Raw genomic sequence first — 17,825 nt, 5'->3', positions numbered from 1 at the left:
TGTGTGTTAACCACCACACCATGCATCCTCGAGAGCTCTGCAATGGAGCTCATGTGAATAACAACTGCAGAGCCACAGCGTGTTGTGGCCGAAATTAACGTTGTGTGTCTGTGTGCGTGTGCATGGAGCAAACTCATCAGTTGCAAACACTGGAAATAGGCGGTGTGTGTTAATCCTCGGGGGGGAGGGGGGAGAGCCAATTCGCTGAGAAACGCCAGTGTATAACAAATGACACTATTTTTAGCCTGTGACATAAAAAGTGTGTTGTGGGCTTCAGATGGGGCACCAAATCTAAATCAGTACTGGTGCGGGTCCAGCAGCGTCACATGACCGGGAGCACTGGGGCGGGGAAGTGCTGACAGTTGCCATAGATATCCTAGTGGATGGTGGACTCCCCAGCTTGTACATGATGAAACAGCCAAGGTGGGTTCGAGACCAACTGACTGGAACCCTGTGAGGGGCTCTTGTTTGCCAATCTGTGGCCAGACACAGGGCTGATCCCCAGCTGTAGGATCCCCTCTCCTGAGACGGGAGAGCATCCCGATAATCCAAGACCCTCAGTGAGATTCCAGCTGTGACCCGCGAGGTCTGGCTGCAGCTCTTCCGGCTGAGCCTAAAACCAGCTTCTCCTGGCCCAGCACTAGAGTTGTTGCTGCTGGGGGTTGCTTTCCTTTGGCTGAGCCAATAGGACCAGTGGTGAGCTGGTCTCAGCTGGGAGTCATCCATGCACGTCCTAAGCCTTCCTCCTTCCATCAGCCTCTTGGCTGGTAACAGGCATGCTTCAACCACTGCTCTCAAACATTCTACCCAAGCCATCTTGCAGATGTTTATGTATGGCCATAAACAAAAGCCAAGGCAATAAACAGGCGGCCTGTGAACCGTTTTTGATTCATATTTAACGTGAAAGCTCCTCAGGACAGGGGCTGCTCCTCCTCTATCTTCAGCCCAGCAGTGAGCAGGATACCCGCGTGATGTCATTCATCATTTCCACTCCCAATCAGCAGTGTGGAACGCACTATCTTCCTTCGGGCAGTGCTTTCGGCACTCGTACCCTGGCGTGTGCCGAGAGCATGTACTGCGCTTAGAAAGCGAGGAACTAGATCCCGTTGATGACTAGGGGACTGCAGAGCTGAGCTGGGTGTTCTCCGGTGGGAGTGCCCAGCCACTTCACTGCACGCTGCTGGGTTTAGATTTACGCCTTTTATTTAAATCTGCCTACAGATACAAACACAGTAGTAACATGTCAACACCGATCTCACATATGTACTTGCATGTGTGTGTGTCCCCCCACATGTATGTAAATATACATAGACAGGTGCGTGCAATTCAATCTCATGAATGAGCCAAAGGGACGTGCCACAACTAGTCAATAGGGAGTATAAGCCTCTCTAAAATCATGACAGCCCGCCTGACCCAGACCTGCACAGCAATACGAACTGGAGGCAAAGGGGTTTGAATGTTCCAGCTGAGTTCCTGTCCTTCTATGTGCAGTTGTTTCAGCCGCCCTTTCATGTACACAGCTGTGCCCAGAAGGGGCTTGTTTCTGTCTAGCAGCTTCCCGGGCAGCTTACAGCAGGGTTTTGTTTTTCCTCTCGGCCAGATTCCTTGCAGTTTTGCACAGAATGCCTTTGAACGGATGGCAAAGAGGCTGTTGGGAGTTTTGGAGTTTCACATTCCTCCGTGAGCCGTGCCTGGGCTCGCATGCAAAAGCCATCGCCTCCCCTCCGCTCCAACTATTTTAATCATTTCAAAAAGGGTGGGTCATCAGGCATTTGGCTGTGGTTCCTTTTATATAGCTAAGGTGGAGTCAGCCAATGGCCTGCAAGCCTGGAAAAATTTGCAGGGCAGTTTCCCTGGACAGCTTTGCAGAGCTGTGCCATTTGAATTCAAGCACGCGCACACACACACACACGCACTGTGCTCTCCATTTCTGGCTTGCCTCCCAGCACAGAGAGTTGAGCTAGAGCTCGGGTTCACTTTTTTCTTCTCACTCTCCTCCCGGCAGCGACAGCTTCTCCAGGCTCTGCTAGTCGGGACTCCCAAGCAAGCATGGCGGACACCCCTTTGCAAATCATTGAGCAGCCCGCTCCTTCCGAGACCTCCGAGGAGCAGGTGGCCGAGGAGCCGATTAAATCAGATCAGATCAATGGCGTGATGGTGCTCACCCTCCTGGACAAGATCATCGGGGCGGTGGATCAGATCCAACTGACCCAGACGCAGCTGGAGGAGAGGCAACAAGAGATGGATAGCGCAGTGGCCAGCATCCAGGGGGAACTTACCAAGCTCACCAAAGCACACACCACCACCAGCAACACCGTGAACAAGATGCTCGAGAAAGTACGCAAGGTGAGCGTCAACGTGAAAACCGTCCGGCAGAACCTGGAGAAGCAAGCCGGGCAGATCAAGAAGCTGGAGGTCAACGAGGCGGAGCTGTTGAAGCGAAGGAACTTCAAAGTCATGATCTACCAGGTAAGGAGACCTCCTGCAGCTCCTCAGGCACCGTCAGTGTGCTTTTTCAGTGCTAACTGTACCACCATGATGGCACATTGCCTCACATGGCTCCTCTACCATCCAGTGTTGAAGTGTGCCATAAATAGGGCATTCCAAATCTAACAGCACTGGTTTCTTCATAAGGCAGAAGGTTTAACATAATTATTGATTGCACTTAACAAAAATGAGTACAGGAAATTTCACAAAGATGGTGAGACTGGCCCCAAGCACCCCACTGCAAAAGACCAGCAGAAGTTGGTTACCTAGCAAGACTGCTGTTTAACTAAAGGAGGAACCGGAGGTGGGTATTTTAAGTTGGTCATTTCAGACAGAGGATTTACTCTGAGGGATGAAGCCCTTAGTGCGACAAGAAGCAGTGATGCTAGTTCAGGTTTATAATATGCATCCTACAGCAATAACATGGAACAATAACTCCAGAGTCATGTTTAACCTCCCTCTTACAGGGGACATAGTGGAGACATTAAACAGAAAATCCGGTCCGGTCCACTGAATTCATTAGCACCGCCTTTCCCCGGGATCTGCCTTTACCACATTGCTTGTAAAATGAAATACGATCCAGCGTATGTTACAGATTCCTTCATCGATAAGCTGCAGGTCCTGGGCATTCCAGTCGCTCCGTTTCTGTGACGGGCTGCTTCACGCTGTAGGCTCAGCACCCCCATTCAGAGCTGGACTGGCCTTTAATCTTTTAATACCAAACAGGCAAACAAGCAAAACAAATGCAGCTACAGGCATCCGCCTCCCCTTCCGCTGCCTGTCTGGGTTTAGCTTCACTTTGCAGAGCAGACCCCCCGAGTGGAAAGCTGGAGTAAAACTGAATGGGCCAGTTCATGAGATAAGGATAGTTCAAAGCATCTGGGTTAATAATAGACTGTGTGAGGGATACATAGAGAAACATCCAGTGCAGCTCACAGGGAAAAGGGGGAAGAAAAACCCCACAAAATCCACAGCACTTCTTACTAGCCTAGTGTGAAAGGAGATCTAGTCAGGCCAGGCTGAGGAATCTAGCAAGTAGCGGGACCGATATAGGTCTCTGATTCACAGCTTAAGCATTTATAGTTCTGCCATGGAGGCTGAAACACTCACGTATATTAGGAGCATGTCAGCCACCTCAACAGATTTATAAATACATTTATCGGAAGCTCTGGGGACTGAGCGTGCACAGAGGACTAGAGCCAGCTGTGGAAAATGGTGACACCTAAAGTATCAGTGCCGGAAACAACCCCTGGGAAGGGAAGGGAGCGAAAGGGGCGGCTCGGGCAGAACATCCCTGGCAGGTATTTTGAAGTGGTAGGGAAATGGCCAGTTCCTGATTCCTGGTGTACTTGCACTGTGAGAACCTGCTCATTAAAGTGTGTGCTGTTGGTGGTGAGCATTGGAGATTCCTCATGCAAACGGAACAAATCATCCGTCTCCCCTTTCCTGTGGGACAAAGCTTTCATACAGGACCCGATCCTACTTCCACTGCAGGCAAAACTCACATTGATTCACTGGGCGCAGGCTTGGCCCCTGAGTTAGAATCAGCTGAGAGAGGCCCTGAGGTGAGACTTTCTGCGGCACAAAGTTGTTCTCTAGACAAAGGGCAGAATGTTTTGAAATCCAGACTGAACTATCCAGTGTGGATTTCAGCATGAGACCCCTGAGCGTTAAAGCCCAAGGGAGACACTCATGGAAAATACAGCTGTGCATGGACTTAGGAAAACGCACGGCCTTTCATCACACTGCAGAGTTTGCACAACTCTCTCCCCATGCCCAGAGGACGCCGCAAGAGTAAGAGAGCGAAGGAGGTCTTGGGGCAAGGGGGCGGCCTTGTGCCCAAACCCCACTGAGCGAATGAAGCTCCTTTGTGGAGGAGAAGCCATGCACAGTGTCCTGATTTAAAGCCCGGGCTGGAGAGCGAAATCCATGAGACCTGCAGTGGCTGAGAGCTAGGATGGGATGGGCAGCAGCCATAATTCTGTATTAGCACAACAAAGACGCCCCTCTCTATTACTCCTCTGCTGTGTTAGCTGAGTCACAGATAATCCTGTACAATGAGCTTTCTGACGGCTACTAACAGATCACAGGGAACCCCCTGGAAGAGTGGGGTGTGTTTGTCCAGTCCACTTTCCCCTGCATACAATGGAAAAAGAGCTTTGCAGTCAGGAGAGAAATGTTCACACTGGTGTCAGCCCGTACTGCCTTTCTGGATGCTTCTGCTGTTCCGTGGGGCTAGCTTTGAGCCATTCGCAAGGCAAACCCTATGATTTGTTCACACTGATCGGTTATGAAGGAGGATCGTTATTCTGTGCTCTGCCCTGCACTAATCATGTATCATTTATCATCCACTGGGCAGTAACCGGGGCTGGATGGTTCTGAAGCTGTGGTTAACGGGCAGTGTTAACAACATCTAGGAATGTCTCTTGTTTGTGTACTTGGAAAGTTTGCCCCAGGAATGTGGGGAGAGACGATCTTGGGCAGGTTTCTGTTTTAGGAGGTTGTGTCGCTGTGTAATTACCCATGAAGGAGACTGTATATTGATGAAAATATCAGGCTGCAGGGTCCAATCCTGTTTACTCCTTTGAGTAGCCCTATCAAAGTCAGTGGTTCTACTCCTCTGAGTAGAGGGAGTGGGATTTGGCCCAGGGTGTGTGTGAGGCATGCCAGGATGAACACTTCTAATAAATGAATAAAAGGATGAACAATCATCTCGATATCTAGGGTCCAGAGGCATTTATAACAAATCATGGAGCAGATTCCGCCCCCTTGCGCGTGCTGAGACGTGTCAGGAGCCCTGTGGATTCCAATGGGTTTACTCATGGACTAGGTACTTCTTCGGCTATTTAGTAACAATTATTGTGTATTATTTGCTACGCGCCAACCATGTGTAAGTCACAAACATCCTAATAATAATCCCTGTCCTGGAGAGTTTACAAGGGGGAACCTCTCTCCCAAGCCTGGCTGTAGAAAACCAGTAGCGAACAGGCCCCTAGTTCTCATGCTCAGCGCTTTCCAGAATGAACACTCAACGGAGGGTTAGTCTAGATGCTTCCTTGACTAGTTTTGTTCTTCTAGTGTCTAGGAACAATTCCATTATCAACCTTTAACCGCATTTGTGCTTTCAGAAACTGTGACGAACTTTCCTGCTCCCTTGTGACTTCAGTAGCCAAGGGAAAGATTTCAGAGCTCGTTTTATTATGGGGGGCAAATGTGCCTAACAAACCTGCAGGATTAGCCGGGAGGAGGAATGGGGGGACTGCTAAGCCGGGAAGAGGCTGCTCCCCAGGTGCATTTAGTATGGAAGGATGCTGTGCCTTGGAGAAGCAAAAGGATGAAGACGAGAAGGCAGTTTTAATAGGTGAAGGATGCCTGGTTATGGACAGACTGACACCCAGGGTGCAAGCGAGATCCCTAGGACTGCTTGTGGGGGGAAGTCAGGCTAAATGCAGACCCCCTACATCAGTATTTGACTTATCCTAGGAGCACAGAGAACATCGAAGTGGGTTCCTCTGTGTCTTGGCAGCTGAATTTTGGTCTGGAGAGTTGAGCATAAAGCACATCTGTCTTGTCCGCCTCAGAAGGAGGGAGAGAACGGGCAGTACTAAAAAGCAGCCACACCCAGGGAGGATCTGTACAGTGATTTTGATGGAGTTGGATCAGGCCCCAAGAGCAGTGTGGACAAAAAGCCAGCCCCGAATGAAGCCGTGATTCTTTGCCAAAGCGCTGTGGACAGAGCTTTAACCGCCAGGTCACAGCGGGGAACGTTCATGCCCAGGAAGCTGGATGGCAGAGGGCTGGGCCCTTCTTTGCCACTCGTATCCCCAGAGCTGCTGTTAGTGCAGCCGGTTATAAAAGCCATGGCCTGGGTAACTCACCTGGCACAGGCCAGCTGGAGAACCGCGAGTAGCTACAGTGCCACTAACGCGCCTTGTTCCGCCAACATTTTACAAGCGAATTCATCCTTCAGAATGACACGGACCTGCTTTTCGTAGGGTCAGATTTTGAAAAGCGAGGCCCCCCCAGCACCCAACTCTGACCACCGCTGTGGTGCCTGGCCCATGCTGCACGGTGCCCCCGGTGTCCGACTTAGGGGGCTCGGGGCAGGGGGAAGCAGGCACCCAACGCTGATAGGTGCAGACCCAGCCCCCCCTCCCCCAAACTGACGCTTTCAATGGACATTCTGGCCACACGGGCGTGGTGGGGACTATTTTCCAAAGCTTTCGGCAGTGCCGGGGAGCCACCTGGCCCGTTCCTTTGTGTGCAGCGTCTTGTCTGTTCTACTGGGGAGGACAATTGTTTGGGAGGCCCCCACAGAACTTCGTCTGCCTTGCCGATGAATCAGAACAGCCGCTCCAAGCCCACCAAGAGGCTGAGCAGTACCGAAAAAGGCCAGGTGGCCACGGGCTGGAAAACGGATCCCAGCTCCACAATGTGTAGGGTAGGTGGGGCTGTGCGAGGAGTATAAATAGCACAGCTTGGCGGTGGTGCCTCCACTGGGCCTTATAGGGCTCCGAGCGGCCAAACGCCTGCAGCAGGGAGGGGCGGACTCCCTGCGAACCCCACGTGTCACGTGGCGGGTCTGGAAGCCAGACCCAACGCGGCCCTTACGGGGTTCGTGCTCTGCGAAGGACCGTGTGAAACAGAGCCTGAGTGTGTGTGTGGGGCGGGAAGAGAATACAACCGTCACACTGGGGTGCGAAACGGAGCAGAGAACAGGGCAGAGTGGGAGCCAAGCCCCCAAAGAGAGAACACAAAGTGCAGCCCAGGTGCTGGAGAAGGAGCATTAATTCTGCCCAGCTGAGCTGCAAGGCCTTGTCCCCCTCCGCCGCAGAGCTGGGCTGCCCCGGAGCTCGAACTCAGGGGTTTAATGACAAGAAAAGACTTGGGAACGCCCAGGAGATTTGCAAACTCAAAACCAGCTTGCAAGGGGCACAAGCCCGGGGACTCCACAAAGTTTGCCCAGCTCCAAGCTTAGAGAGTGAAGAGCAGAGTCCTAGTGCAGGAGATTGGCAGGAGCACTAGGTGCTGCATTTATGCCTTTCTTACTAGGCTGCACGTTGTGGCCAAGAAACTCGGTGTTTGCGACTGGGGACCCCGGCTGGAGCTAGGAGCACTGGTGTGCGTGGCATCAGCATTTCCCGGGACTCACTGGAGGGATGGTCCTTCCCTGCCCACTGTTTTCTTTTTATCACCTTACATAACAAAGCAATGACTCCATGCTGCCCTGGATCCACTCACACGCAGCTCCCCGACAGCCCTGGGGGTTCTGCACACAGCCTCAGGGCAGTGTATTAGGGTTGCTAGTTGTCCCCAAAGTCCCAGGATAATCTCTGGCCAAGGCGTGTCCCGTGTCCCAGAAGACTGATTTCTGGGACTGTTAAGAGCCCTGGGTTTACTGCACAGCATCTTGCCGGGCTGTAACGGTGTTCAGCCATGAGAAGACACATCAGCAGAACATGGAAATGCAGCTTCCCAGCACAAGATGACTTCCCTGCAGGAGAAATACAAATTCCCTGTACAGCGCAGTCGAACGCCAGGCCTGACTGATTGCAGCGCTGCAGTGTTTGGTCGGACGCCCCACTTGAAGCGAGTTCTCCTGCCTCAAGAACATCTCAGCCCCAGAATGGGATTCAGTTTTGAGATACACCTTGGAATGGGATTTGGCATGAGAGATCCTGCTCCGGCCGCGTACAGGGGCCTTGGAATGGGCCGGATGATTATGTAAGGTCTCTGTACAAATAAGATTCAGGCCTGTTCTACACTTAATGTTTAGGTCAATACAGCTACGGCGCCCAGGCTGTGAAGACCCCACGCCCCTGCGTGCTGCAGCTATGCGAACCCCCTGGTGGGGCTGCAGCCAGGTGGGTGGGAACTACCCTGGCTCTGGGAGGTGGTGTTCCTACAGCGAGGGAAAAAGCCTTTCCGTCCCTGTCGGCTGTGTCGTCACTGTGGGGTTGTGCCAGCAGAGCTCCGGTGCTGGAGCTCTGCCTCTGTCGTTTGCATGGCCTGGGTCCTTACTCTCTCCGCGGTGTCATTACTCTGCGGACTTCTCCCAAGAGGATGCTGCTACCTGTTCAGATAAGTGTCTAGCACAATGCTGACCCCCCCCCCCTCCTGCAGCGTGCTCGCGTCCCCAGGAACGTCTGGCACTTTCTGCAAAGGAAAAACAAGTTTCAAAGAAACCCTTGTGAGTCAGAGGCATTTACAGTCGTGCTGCGCACGTGCAGCTTGCCTCATCGCCCCTGGGGTGACGGTGTCTCTGAAAAGGGCCTCGATATTGATTGGCATCAGGCTAGGCTGACTGGTTGGGATAAAACGAGAGCCGGCCTAACATTCGCGCCGTTTTCAGCCCAGAATCTAAGCGTGGCTGGAGTGCCCAGAATAGGGGATCTCTGGTTTTAGTTTCATTTTCACATCCCTCGGTGCTCCCCGAGATTTGTGGAGGAGCAGAGCCAACCGATGGAAATGCCCCGGCCGTTCTTTGCAGTGATGCCGCCTCATTCAGAGAAATGAAAGATTCAAAGTCCCAGGAGAAAAATCAATTCTGATTTTCCAGTCTGATTTCTAGACCAATGTGGTTTGGACACATTGGAAAAGCAACTCAACTTCAATCAACCTTCAGGCTTTCCCATTCCGGAGATATAGTATATATGTTCTGGTTGCACAAGCATGTACGTATTGTGCCCATACAGTCACTGTTCTGTATGTGTATTTGTATGTTGAATATAATATCAGACATCCGTGTACTAAGCACCAAAGGATTGGCAAGACAGGGGGTGCTACGCAGAATCAGACCCAGCCTTAAAAAAGTGCATTTCATTCTACAGATGTCCGAATTCCTGAGGGCATGAACAGTTCTGTCTCGTGTTCTTTTCGATAGACAGGGCTCATCCTTTGCCAAGGTGATGCCACTAGGTCTTAAATAGTCGCTTGTCTATAGGAGTCAGGAGAGAAGGTGAACTAGGAATTGCGTTTACCTAAAATTAGTCAGTAAAATGTTACACACTGCGCTGCTGGGGTGAGGCCCAAGTGGGATCACTAAAGTATGCAAGGGTCTCAAGAGGTTAAGTGGTTTCTTTCCCTGGCCCACAGCTGCTGTTTGGAGAAGAAAACCCGGGCGTGACTGATAAGATCGCTGCTTTCCTCTTTGATGGGAGAGAGCAGTGCAGAATAGCCCTCCAGCACAGCTGCATAAGGAGGGGTGGGGAGGGCTGCTCTCCAGGAGGTTGTTTTCCATGCACTGGTCTGATTTTACTTGTCCCACCCCATAGCTCACATGAACATGTGGATTGAATGGATAAAATCCCCCCCCCCCCCGTCTGTCCTTTCCTTTCCCAGTGCCTGAGTCCCCGGCAGGAATTCAGGGAGCGATTCAGGGACCCAGCTGGTCACCCCCTGGCCGCTCCAAGTAGAAATGCAAACAGTCCATGCAGACCTGGGAAGACAAGCAGGCAAATTAACCCGCTGCGGTAGGGAGCCCACTTCTGATGCAGGATAGCGCGAGCCCCTGGGTGACTCTGAACAGCTTGGCCAGAGGAAGGGGGCTCACAGCTCAGAGGACTTGCTCATTACTGTGCAATTCAGCTGGCCGGCCCCCTCCTCTAGCCAAGCCACTCAGGGTGACCAGGATGTTGTGGTCTGGGCTCAGAGTCATCTCCCGCTAAGCTCTAAGCTCACCCACCTGGCTCCCTTTTCAGAGCGCTAGCACTGCTCTGCGAAGCCCAGCTAGCCCCTCACTGCTAGACCCGGCTGTACGTTTGGCTGAGTCCTGTTCTCCACTTGCCCCCAGGACGGTGCCGTTTCCAGTGTGTCCATGGTCACACACTGTCCCAGGAGGGTGACCGGATGAGAGGAAGAAAATATCAGGACACATGGTGGTGGTGGTGGGGGGGTCGGGTCGCCAGTGGAGCAAAAAAAAAAAAAAAAAGCGGTCAGGACACGGGACAAACACTTAAATATCGGGACAGTCCCAATTTTCTCGGGACATCTGGTCACCCTAGGACGGGGTGGGGGATATTGGGACAGGGGGTAGGGGGGTAACAGGAGCCTATATAAGAAAAAGACCCCAAAATCGGGAATGTCTCTATCAAATCGGGACATCTGGTCACCCTAGTCCCAGACACTCGTCGCTCCAGGGTTTGCAGAGAAGGACCATGTGGGCTTCTAGTGGCTACATTCATGCATCAACATGCGGGGTTTTCACCCTGGAAAATCCCAGTAAGTGCCTGATCCAGTGACAAGCCTGGGTTGTGACCACGGGGGACCAGAGCAATCCCACCCAGAACCCTCAGGCCCAGCATACTCCCAAGGACAAGCCGTTAGCTCAGGGTTTTCACACTATCTTTAAGAGCAATAATGAGGAGTATTAAATGCAAAATCATGGTTAAAACGCCACACAAGCTGAACTGTGCAGACAAGTCCAGGAACCAAAAGCTAGCACCCCTCTGTTCTGCGCCTTTGGCTTCTCGGCTGTAGTACGGGATCTCGGTCAGCAGGATGGCTGCAGAGTCACTCAACGAGTTCTGCTTCCACTCTGACCCTCCGGCCTTTGGCCAGAGAATGGTTGAAGTTAGAGATGGAAAAAGCACTATTAGGTCACGTCTGGCCCATCCCTTGGGAGCCAGGACAGGCTGTTCACTCAGACTATTTTCGGTTTCACTCAGACCCTCAGGGATGCAGTTCCATAGAGAATTCAGTTGCTTGATTCCCGCCGTGCTGCCAGCCCCCAAGCACAAGGAGCCCGTACCACTCCCTGCACGGCCGTTCATTAGCCGAGTCTCAAGCTAGTCACCCACAGCAGAGATTATTTAGCGCCCGAGACATTTCCTTGGTGCACGCGGTCAGTTCTTCCCCCCAACGCCTCTTTGGAAGTGTGTCTCTCTCTGGAGCAGGCTGGGACCCAATGCGCCGATGTTTCACGGCTCAGCTCTGATTTATGAGCTGCCAGTTTGTTTTGCTGAAGTGCTTTTGTATTATACGGACATGCTGAGCTGTGCAGCAACAAACTCCCCCTCGTGCAAAGAGGAAAACAAAAGGCCCCGAATAAAAAGAAATGTAAGATCGCTGCTGAATGGCTGGTGAACTTCAAGCCAAAGGGTTGAGTCACTTTCATCTCATCCCTCTGGATCTCTCAGGCATCTCTCATGTGCCCAACCCATCGTATCTAAGCAGCAAATGTCTGCCCTGGGCAATGCCAGTGAAGTCACTGCACCACGTGGGTGTAACTGAGGGCAGAATTTGGCCCCTGTGACTCGCCAGGCCAGGCAGCCAGCCGATTTGTTCTCCTTTCCGCTGATGTTAATGGGGGTTTGAAGTGGATTGAAAGGAAATTCTAGAGCAAGATCACAGGCCAAACTCCCTGCTGGCTTGCCCCAGGTTTGAGTTTGGCCCCATTGTCTTTATTTAAATAAGGAACAGAAAACCGTGGAAATGCGGCTCTGCGGTATAAATCTGACCATGGCCAACCCAGAGCATCAAGCAGCTCTGTACGCGCTCGGCCTGGTGAGTCCTGGTGAACTGCCCGGCACCTGGCTACTGTCTTCTTGACTACACAGTAAATTCCACAGGTTACAGATTCCTGAGCCCCCGCCCGGCTGCGTTCTAGGATGAAGCCCAGAGCCGGAGGGGAGAGCTGTTGATTGGAGAAAGACAATCCAGCTAAACATTTCGAATAAAACGCCCCCGGATGTTTAGTCTGCACCTTCCGGAGGCTGCTGCTAATGTCAATTAATGCCAGTCACTGGTCTCCCTGAGTAGCATCTGCAGCGCGATCTGTCTTGCCTGGTCTGCTGTTCAGAAATAGCCCTGGGGGTTATTAATCAGGCATGGCAGGGTAGCCGGGAGGGCAGTTCTGAGAGTCCAACTAGCTACACAAACAGGCTGATAATGGGATTAAAACATTCTTTCTGCCAGAGAAAAAAGAAGTGATGTCCCCCCTTGCAATCAGTTTACTTTTCCGTTTCCTAGGGACCTGCCTTTCGTCTGATTCATTTCTGGGCAAAGGCAGCCTTCCAAACATGGCTTCACGGTTTATATTCACTCCCCCGCCAGCCCCACCCTTTGCTAGGGTCCGTGCTCTTCTTCTTCATCAGGTCCGAATTGGCACCAGTACATTTCACAGGGGGTTTAAAGCACCAATCTCCTTGTTCCCATCAGCCCATTAAAGAGGAAAACAGCCTTTAAGGGAAGGTGACCAGACAGCAAATGTGAAAAATCAGGATGGGGGTGGGGGGTAATAGGAGCCTATATAAGAAAAAGACCCAAAAATCGGGACTGTCCCTATAAAATCGGGACATCTGGTCACCCTACTTTAAGGGCACAGTTCCCAGGACAGGGAGAAGCTAGAAACGTTTGGGAGACTCCCAGATTCAATGAGGTTGTGCATTACCGGAAGTTATTTGAGGATGGAAGGAATTTTGCTGGATGAGGAAAGGTCACATGGGTCCAACAAGCCCTTTAACATTTATCTGCATCTCCCTCCCTGCTTTTGCATTAGGGTCTTCAAGACCCCGGAGCAATAATCTCTTGCTACGATTTTTTACTATGTTCTACAATGAGTTGCTGCTTCTCTTATTCTGAGCCTCCTTGTTTTCGCTGCTAACCCTGGAAGTGGAGACTTATGCTGAACTTTCTGAAAATGTAGGCCTGAAAACTGGTTTATGTGGCACTCATGAAGGGGTTCATTTGTAAAGCCAGCTGCTCAGAGGCCTGGCCTGGGGTCTGCTCAGTAGGGTTTGTTTGGCTGGATCCTCCTGGGAGAGTTGTACGGATGGAGGTCTGGAATGAGCCACAACACTCCTGATCCATCTTGCTCACGTAGCTGAGTTTAGCCCTCAATAAACGCTGCTATTATCGTTCTGCGCACGCTCCCTGAAACTCCTAGAGACTTTGAGAGCCAGTTATACGGATGTAAACTGGGAACAACTCCACTGAGTGGAGTGGTGTCACTGCGGATTTACATCAGTGAAAATGAGAGCTGAATCTGGCCCTATGACTAAATACAACACAAACATATGTTATTCCAGAGCAGGGACATTGTATCCTCCAAGCCTTGCAGGCAGTTCGAAAAGCTAGACTCCCGTCCTTCTTGTCTGTCTCTGTACTCGATATCTCCACTCACGAGACCATTCCGATAGCATTCCCCCGCCCGTTATCATGCCAACCCGCTCTATATCTGGGCCATGTCCTTGTTTTCAGCAGTTAGTGGGGGAGAGGAAATTCTTCCACTTGGATTCCTTTCTGCTGGCCATTGAAATTCCTTTTCCTCATCTCAGCCTGAGAAGACCCTGAGTGTGCCCTCTGATCCTGCGTCCGAGAATCCGCCCTCTGACCCTGCACCTGAGAATCCGCCCTCTGACCCTGCGCCCAAGAATCTGCCCTCTGACCCTGCGCCCGAGAATCTGCCCTGGCCCCAACCAGCAGCGGACTTGAAGGGAGGCGGCAGATTTAGGGCATCAGAAGCATCACCTGAAGACTGTGTTGAGCCTCTTCTCCTGAAACTCTAAAAGCTGCCGCGGGCAGTGCCAGGCCCCGCTGCTGCCCACTTCTTGGTGGCTGCACTCGCAGTACGGCTAGTAAGGCAGATATTTATAGTTGGCATAAATGCCTCCGCGGATTGAATAGTCTGTTTGCTGCATGATAATGGTGCTGTCGTTTTGGGGCTGTGCAAGAAACCGTGATCTCCTCTCCAGCCTGCAGGGAGATGCCTTGTTCCTCCTCGGAGATGGTTTTAAATGGGGGTGGGAAGGGTGTTCAGATGGCTAAAGCACAGGGGCGCCGGGGGTCTATTCCTAGAGCTTCATTGTGTGACCTTGGGCAAGTCACTTGCCTTCGCCATGCCTCAGTTTCTCCATCTGTAAAATGGGGATGCTGCTGCTGACGTCCCAGGAGTTGTTGTGAGGTTTAAGTCACGTCTGTACATAAAGTGGTGTGAGCGCCTCCAACGGAGCACGGTGGAGGCTCATCTCAGCCAGCATAACGGGAAGGAAGAAACACAAGTGGCTTGGTTAGAAAAGGCAGATCAGGTTCAGGTCAGTAGGTTACATTTCTGCCTCTACGCTGTAGAGGGTGGTGCCTCTGGCTTCTGTATGCACAATGCTCACCCCGGCCCTCGAGACGACTAGTCACAGTCTCCTGGAGATGCTGGCAACAAGCTGCCTTCCCCTATAATAATAATTAATGGAGATATCCCATCTCCTAGAACTGGAAGGGACCTTGAAAAGTCATCGAGTCCAGCCCCCTGCCTTCACTAGCAGGACCAAGTACTGATTTTGTCCCAGATCCCCAAGTGGCCCCCTCAAGGATTGAACTCACGACCCTGGCTAGAATGCAGCGAAATCCCAGCCCGCCTGCGTTGCAGAGGAATTTCTCTGCGCTGGTCCAGCATCGCCAAAGTGCTCCAAGGAGCCTTGCCAGGCAGCGGGCCCGACTCTCGCCTCACCAGCGTGAGATTGGAGCCGGGCCCCTCGGGACTGTGCTCTGGAGCCCACCTCCCTGACAGCCGCAGCCCAGTGGCTTGTCCTGCATCCTGCTAATGTGTGTGTGTAACCCTAGAGGTGTGGAGGGAGGTGTTGGGGGGTGGGGAGTTTGTCCCCTCGGCTCCAGCAGTGCTAAGTCCTGGAAACCCCCTGCACAGCAGGGCAACCCTTGGGAGAACGAGGTGCAGAACGAGGGTTCAGATTGGCCCTTATTTTATCCAGAATGGCTCCCCGCACCCCTACAGCAGAGACGGTGCTACTGCGACCCCCTGAGCTGCCCTGAACCTCACCGAGCATGTACCCAACAGGAAGCCGCCCGCAGCACCCAGCGGGTGCCGGCGTGGCCCAGCAATAGCGGAGTGGGGCTGCCACACGGGCATCAGAAAGAACGTGCTATGTACACAGGAACGGCGCCAGGGTTTTTGGCACCCTAGGCGGAGGTCCTTCCGCGCGCCCGGTCGTCGTCGGCAATTCTACGGCGGGGAGGTCCTGCCGCGCTCCCGGTCTTCGGGGCACTTCGGCGGCGGGTCCCGGAGCGAGTGAAGGACCCGCCACAGAATTGCCGCCAAAGACCTGAAGTGCGGAAGGACCCCCCGCCGCAGAATTGCTGCCCCCCCCCCCCAAATCCTGCGGTCGCCTAAATGGAAACACCGGCCCTGTATGTACATACTACCCCTGTCATCCCAAGCACTTTACTGTGGTGGACACAGAGCACGGCTGAAATGCAGCCCCCCTGGGGGAAGGTGGCACCTGGAGATGGGGCGGGGGAACTTTCACCAAGGATCTGGAGGCAAACCCTGACTCTTATGAAAAGTACCCACAGGATCTTTACTAGCCAGCCCAAGCCTGGGTTCAAAGCCCACACTGTGCACTGTCTGGGGCTCGCTGAACGTTACCCAGAAGCCTGAGGGGTGAGTCCGCCCTGCCATGCTTGGCGAGAGCCGTCCCCTCCGTTTGCACTTACATTGAGCTCGTGGTGACACGTCCTTTTAAACCAGAGACACAAGAGCTGGGTCACTAGCCCTGGCTTGTTACACTCGGCATCCCAGCCGAACTAGAGACAGCAGCCACAGGGCCACAGCATTGCCGCTGTCACTGCACTAGTCCTTGGCGGTAATGAAATCACCTGGTGCAGACCAGGTAAGGATCCCCCTCAGAGAAGGGGCGGGGCAGGGGCGTGGTCTTGGGGAAGGGGTGGAGCTGGGGTTTGTGCGATTAGACAGTCGGCTGCCCTACCGGGAGGGCATGTGAAACTCGTGCTGGACAGCGCGCACAGCAGTGTAGCCGGCAGCTCGCTGGGCACCAGCCAGTGCGGGTGTAGCACCGCCCAAATTCAGGCGGACGGTGTCCGCGTGGGCGCAGCTCGTGCGTGCGTGGGGGCCCATTGACTGTTCTGCCCTAAGGCCCGGAATTGCTGTTGGTGGGCCTGGTGCACAGCCACATAAATTCGGATATGCTAAACAATTGTGCTAATGACTTCGTCTCTTTGTGTCACGGTTCTTGGCACAAGGAATCCTGGGGGATGCCGTGAACCGAGCACGGAACAGGCCAGGAAGCTGAAACAGACACAAACTCAGTTAACTTGTTAACTGGGGGGCTACTGGGGAAAATATCTTAAATTCCCTGCAAAGGGCCCGAGGGACCATTGCCCTGACGCTCAAGGAATCGCCCACCCCAGTGCCACACGGGTATAAAATGCAGGCAAATCACAATGGCAGCGCTCCAGGCGCTTTGCATTGGTTAAAGGGTTCTACAAGGAGCAGGACATTGGTCAGTTGGATCCAGACAGTTCAGCACTTGGGAAAATTGCCCCTGTGGCTTTTGCGATGGGAGAGAGGTGGGAAGGGGGGTCCGGTTACGATTATTTCCTCCTCCTTTTGCCCTAGAAGTTTTAGGAACATCAAGCTTGATTTTTCCAAAGCCCCGAGCCTTGCATGTGGATCAGTGCAGACGGGGCACTGCATGTGTGGCTCTCCACTGGGGCCCAGCCCGGACCCAGGTCCAGGATCAGGGGCCAAGGTTTGCTGGAAGACTCTTTGCAGGCCTTACATTGGAGTGGAAGTTTTCTCACTTTGAACAAGGGGAGCTGAATCTTTAACACAGACGTCTGGTCTGCCAAGGGTCACAGGCGCCTTTCAGATCAGCAGGGGCTGGGGAGGCCAGGCCTGTTTTTCTAATGTGAAGAGGGAAACCCGCTTAAGCTTCTCCAACATGGAGCAGGTAAAAAGCCCAACCCCCGTTTTCTCTATGCGGATCACCTGAAATCCAGGAGTTTGCTCCTTCGCGGTTGTTTATCGGGTTTTCTGCTCTTAGTCTGTAGAATAACGGAATGCGTCTCAGCCCAGCCTTGACGTACGGTTACCAGTGGGCGCAAAGGAAAGCCGCGATCGTGTTGTTCTGGTGCAAGCTGGAGCTCGGGGGCTTTACTTTCCTGGCTGGGCAAAACAGGACTCAGAAATGCTCCCTCCTGCCCGGCTGCTGCGAATTCCTGCCTCAGCCTTTCCCCGGGCTGAGGCTTAGCAGAGCTGCACCTGGCGGGCAGAGGAGCGACTGGAATGGGCTGCAGCCCCGGAGGTGCTGAAAGCTCAAGCCACAGCAGTGGGCACTCAGCACCTGTCAGGATTGGGCCCTTGTTGGTAGTGGGGAGTTGGTCGTGTTCTGTGTCTTGCAGTCGCCTGTGAAACAAGCCCCTGCTTTCTCCCGCAGGCAGAGACTGGGGGTGTGGCAATGGTGTAAAAGCAACTGCCCCAAATGGACTGCAGATGTGGTCAGCATATGTGACCCAAACCGGAGAGCAGATCCCCTGGGAGTTTTGCTTTCTTAAACAAACTGGAAATTAAAAACAAATCCCCCGAAACA

General features: G+C 52.9%; 1 protein-coding gene across 1 annotated transcript; it reads left to right on the top strand.

Annotated features, from left to right (window-relative positions):
- The first annotated feature begins 1,683 nt into the window (after positions 1-1,683).
- CAVIN1 (caveolae associated protein 1) lies at positions 1,684-14,179 on the top strand. Its single transcript, XM_034756111.1, has 2 exons — positions 1,684-2,469; positions 13,764-14,179. The coding sequence occupies exons 1-2, from the start codon at positions 2,050-2,052 to the stop codon at positions 13,992-13,994; spliced, it is 651 nt and encodes a 216-aa protein (XP_034612002.1). The 5' UTR covers positions 1,684-2,049; the 3' UTR covers positions 13,995-14,179.
- The last annotated feature ends 3,646 nt before the right edge of the window (positions 14,180-17,825 follow it).

This window comes from Trachemys scripta, chromosome 23 (genome assembly GCF_013100865.1).
Source record: "Trachemys scripta elegans isolate TJP31775 chromosome 23, CAS_Tse_1.0, whole genome shotgun sequence".
In the NCBI taxonomy this organism is placed as follows: Eukaryota; Metazoa; Chordata; order Testudines; family Emydidae; genus Trachemys; species Trachemys scripta.
The sequence above is the reverse complement of the archived record's forward strand: the minus strand, read 5'-3'. Positions and strand labels throughout refer to the sequence as shown.

Excerpts from the sequence above, each read along its gene's own strand:
- CAVIN1 (XM_034756111.1), top strand. The coding sequence starts at position 2,050 with ATGGCGGACACCCCTTTGCAAATCATTGAGCAGCCCGCTCCTTCCGAG. Across the intron at positions 2,470-13,763 it reads TCAAAGTCATGATCTACCAG|CCTGAGAAGACCCTGAGTGT; the intron begins GTAAGGAGACCT and ends TCCTCATCTCAG.